The sequence below is a fragment of the Hippocampus comes genome, unplaced genomic scaffold, assembly GCF_001891065.2.
Source record: "Hippocampus comes isolate QL1 unplaced genomic scaffold, H_comes_QL1_v1.1 scaffold319, whole genome shotgun sequence".
Taxonomy (NCBI): domain Eukaryota; kingdom Metazoa; phylum Chordata; class Actinopteri; order Syngnathiformes; family Syngnathidae; genus Hippocampus; species Hippocampus comes.
Genome location: NW_017806090.1, coordinates 1,479,046 through 1,483,240, shown reverse-complemented (window position 1 = coordinate 1,483,240; position 4,195 = coordinate 1,479,046). Strand labels below are relative to the sequence as shown.

The window sequence follows — 4,195 nt, the reverse complement described above, 5'->3', positions numbered from 1 at the left end:
TATATATATATATATTCATCCATCCATTTTCTGAACCGCTTTATCCTCACAAGGGCCGCGGGGGGTGCTGGAGCCTATTCCAGCTGTCTTGGGCCACTAGGCGGGGGACACCCTGAACCGGTTGCCAGCCAATCACAGAGCACAAAGAGACGACCAACCATCCGCGCTCACACTCACACCTCGGGACAATTTTGATTGTACAATCAGCCTGCCATGCATGTTTTTGAAATGCGGGAGGAAACCGGATTACCCGGAGAAAATCCAGATGGAACCATGCGATGTCATTATTTTTTATGAATACCCGAACAAGAGGCAGATTAAGAATCAGCTCCCCCAGAAAAATCCTCTCGACAAGTTTACTTGCATCTCTGATTAAAACATTTGGCACAAATGTGTCGACCGGTGTTGTTCCTCATCCTCAAGTGAACATTTTTTGCTTCAATCTCCCAAACAAAAGGTGACACCCAAGTACAGAAGAGAACCTTGCGTCCAGCCCTGTTGTTGTGGAGGTTGATGAGGGCACGCGCGTCGGGCTCCTTCCTCTCCTTGGCGTCCACGAAGGCGTGTCCGAAGCGGGCGGCGTGCTCCACGTGGTCGCTGCAGCCTCCCCAGTCGAAGGCGCCGGCTCGGTCGCGCCAAGCGCCCGTCTTGCGCGGGTCACAAGAGCACGAGTCCAGCTCGCCGCGGCTGCACGCCCGCGCCAGCGTGTGCACCACGCCCGCCGACGAGATGGCGTAGATGAAGGCCACCTCGCGGCTGCCTGGAGAGGAGCGAGCGTCACACCATCAGCGTCTCCTGCGCTTCAAGTCATTCGTTTCACCGCTTTATTCATCCACTGAAGGTAACCAAGAACAGATTGTGGTTTGAAATACCCACCTGGCATCATCACCTCACACACACACACACACACACACACACACACACACACACACACACACACACACACACACACACACGAAAAAGGACTCAAGACCCAATCAGGTCCCGTGCCGGCCTCACCGCGTAGCAGCAGGCGTCCAAAGAGGCTGTGGTCCCGCGCCACGGTGTTGCAGTTCCAGCGGTGGTTGCGAAACTGGTGCTGGCACTCGGCGATCCAGTCCTGCACGCCGGCGCCGATGGCTTGCATCACTCGGGGATGCTGGCGGCACAGCTGGCGCTGCTCGCTGACGAGACCCGGGATGTTGTCGCACATCACGCGAGAGCCCAGAGTACTCATGTACCTGCGTGGGAAGGAAACAGTCACTCGCTGCAGCGGCTCGTCACAAAAGGTAAACATTTCAAAGATAAATACCTGTGAATACATTTCAATAACAAGGAAGACCCAAGGTATTGAGTTCTTCTGCCTTTTTTCGTATCGTTAGTTTTAAAAATACAACAAAAAAAAAAATGTCCAAATATTTTTTTAAACTTTATTTTCAACTTTTATGTTCAAGGGCAAATAATATGAAGACCAAAAGTGTTCGTTAAATCTTTCATCATACACGAAATATTGATTTATTTATTTATTAGACTATCCAGCACATCCGCCTCACAGTGCAGAGGTCGAGGGTTCGAATCCGGCCCCGGCGTTCCTGTGTGGAGTTTGCATTTTCTCCGCGTGCCTGCGTGGATTTTCTCCGGGTCATTCGGTTACCTCCCGCATTTCAAAAACATGTATGGCAGGCTGATTGAACACTCTAAATTGTCCCAAGGTTCGACTGTGTGCGTAAATGGTTGTTTGTCTGTGTGTGACCTGCAATTGACTGGCAACCAGTTCAGGGTGTTGTCCCCCGCCGACAGCCCAAAGACGGCTGAGATAGGCTCGGGCTCACCCGCCATCCTCGTTGACGATAGAGCGGCTCGGATAATGGCTGGATCGACTTCGGATTGATTTATTTTTCCATTATTTTCAATTGGAAAGAACACATATACATTTGAATTTGAAAGTCATCCAAGGAAGGACAATGTCATACTTCGGAGGTTCCACTGTACTAGTACAATTATGATTATAGATTGAGCTCAAACAAGTGAGAATGGGATTAGATAGTGTACTTAGCCTGTTGTCCATGCGAGAAATAAATAATTGAGAGGCTACAGTCGACGTACATGATTATTGCGAGAGGTGTTGAAATGTTTGCCGTGAAGGGAAAAACGCACCGAGAGACCGGTTGAGACTTGTAAAGACATCTTAAGGGCTTTCATAGAAAAAGAAAAATGAGCAAGCGACTAACTTTTGTCAAGTGCAATTATGAAGAAATATGAGCGGGGAAAAATACAGCGAATGGGGACAAATGCAAGAAGCGGAACCTGGAAAGTCAGGAAAAAATGATTGACAAGCGATACGTGCAAAGGCATCCTGTCAATACGATGACATGCAAAACACGGCCACGATTTTAAGAGCGGCGTTATGAGATAAACTCACCACCAAGACGCGTCGACACACAGCACGCACACGGCCGCGCACACGCACCAACATAGTCCGCACGCCAAGGCGTTCATGTCGGCTGCGTGCGCGCAAGGAGCATGTCCGCCCGCGGGGAGCGCGAGTGGCAAATGAGAGGCGGCGGCGCTGCTGCGGGGCGGGAGACACCGGCGCGTCCTCACGTCCTTCTGCTTGGGTGGCGCGCAAAGGGAAGGCGCCACTCTGGAATGTATAGTTGCCACTCAACCGCTTCTACAGGAAATTGATTATTCATATTGGAACATGTCGGGGGGTTTTTTGTGCTGTAAAATCCTGCTGATTATTCTTATTTAGGTTTCCATTCACTTCTAAGTTTATGTGGCAGCCGTTTTTTTCCATGCACAGCTGACACGAAGTGACACCCCTTTGCCTGATCTTCCCAATTTTGAGGGTTCTTTGCTTTGCTGTTTGTTGTCTTGGGCAGAGGTTCGAAGGGCTTGCTGCTGAGTGAGTTATCAGAGCGGGCGATTCTCCCAAAGCAGCATTTATGAGATTATGTGTCACATGCAGTTCAAAGTGTCATGCGGCATTTCCTCCATCTTTGATCACTGGGAGACTAACGAGGAAATTGGATTTTTCCCATCGTTTGCCAGGAGCGAAAGTCACGAATGAGTCCAACCTGTTTGCTGCTACCCCCGCCCCCCGAGAATTTTAAAAAATGGCAAAAAAGTCAAATAAGCAGCAAATTTGACAATTTTTGCCTTTTTATTGTTGTTTCTTTGGCTGTATAGATTTCGGGAGACAAATATTCTGTTCATTCTACATTTCTTTCCTAACATCTTTATTCCATACTCCTAAAAACTAAAACTTGCAAATCTGAACATATGCTTCTAAAACAATTTTCCCCCAGGCCACAACATGTTTCAAAAAAACTAAAACTTTTTAACTTACAAAAAAAGACTTCAACTTTACAAGTCGTCCTGGTAACAACGTACAAATGTGTCTTGGTTCAACACGAAAGAGCCTGACAGCTTAAAATGACATGAAGCCGCTCCTTAACTTGGGCAGATAGCGATGGCTGAAGAAGAGAAGGAGGGCAGCCCCCAGCACCACCGCGGCGACGCTCGCTCGGGGCGATGGTGTCCTATCGCCGCTGGCGACGGGTGGAGGAAGGCGACAGCAGTTTGGGGCCTCGTTCATCTGTGTGTGAGAAACGCATTGGATTTTAGTCCACTTGGGGATCGACAGGACAAGATCCGTCAAGTCGATCGCTGGACTGACCCCAAACGACTGCTTATCTTGAAGTGTGCGCCCCGGAACCTTGGGCTCGGACCCCCCATCTCTATGCTGCTATGCCCCCCGCCTACCCCCACTTAGCAGGTAAGGATGAAGGAAGGCGACAGCAGTTTGGGGCCTCGTTCATCTGTGTGTGAGAAACGCATTGGATTTTAGTCCACTTGGGGATCGACAGGACAAGATCCGTCAAGTCGATCGCTGGACTGACCCCAAACGACTGCTTATCTTGAAGTGTGCGCCCCGGAACCTTGGGCTCGGACCCCCCATCTCTATGCTGCTATGCCCCCCGCCTACCCCCACTTAGCAGGTAAGGATCCACCGGTCATCAGATTCTTGCTTGACAAAGCTGAGCAACCACAGTCTCCCTCCCCGCGATTTGTCTATGTGCTGCTCCTTCAACTCTTTTCACCCCTCAACCTGGACCCATCAGCCCTCGAAACTCCATCACCCCACAACCTGCATCACCCCTCGGCCCCCCCCCCCCAAACTTCCCCCCCCCCCTGGGTTGGTTGTCTCGAC

General features: G+C 50.2%; 2 protein-coding genes across 3 annotated transcripts in view; both read right to left on the bottom strand.

Annotated features, from left to right (window-relative positions):
* wnt2 (wingless-type MMTV integration site family member 2) overlaps positions 1-2,574 on the bottom strand; it is a 3,846-nt gene extending 1,272 nt beyond the window's left edge. The window contains 3 exon segments of the mRNA XM_019894713.1: positions 483-760; positions 1,000-1,220; positions 2,402-2,574. Coding sequence (XP_019750272.1) covers positions 483-760; positions 1,000-1,220; positions 2,402-2,478 — 576 coding nt within the window. The 5' untranslated portion in view covers positions 2,479-2,574.
* Positions 2,575-3,132: 558 nt separating this feature from the next.
* The window catches only part of asz1 (ankyrin repeat, SAM and basic leucine zipper domain containing 1), a 15,215-nt gene continuing 14,152 nt past the window's right edge, over positions 3,133-4,195 (bottom strand). The window contains exons 14-15 of one of the 2 annotated variants that reach the window (XM_019894711.1): positions 3,376-3,580; positions 3,133-3,340 (exon numbers count right to left, since the gene is read on the bottom strand). In XM_019894711.1, the coding sequence (XP_019750270.1) occupies positions 3,413-3,580 (168 nt within the window). In that variant the 3' untranslated portion in view covers positions 3,133-3,340; positions 3,376-3,412. Of the gene's footprint in view, positions 3,581-4,195 lie in introns of both variants that reach the window. The other variant, XM_019894712.1, reaches the window with a different exon arrangement.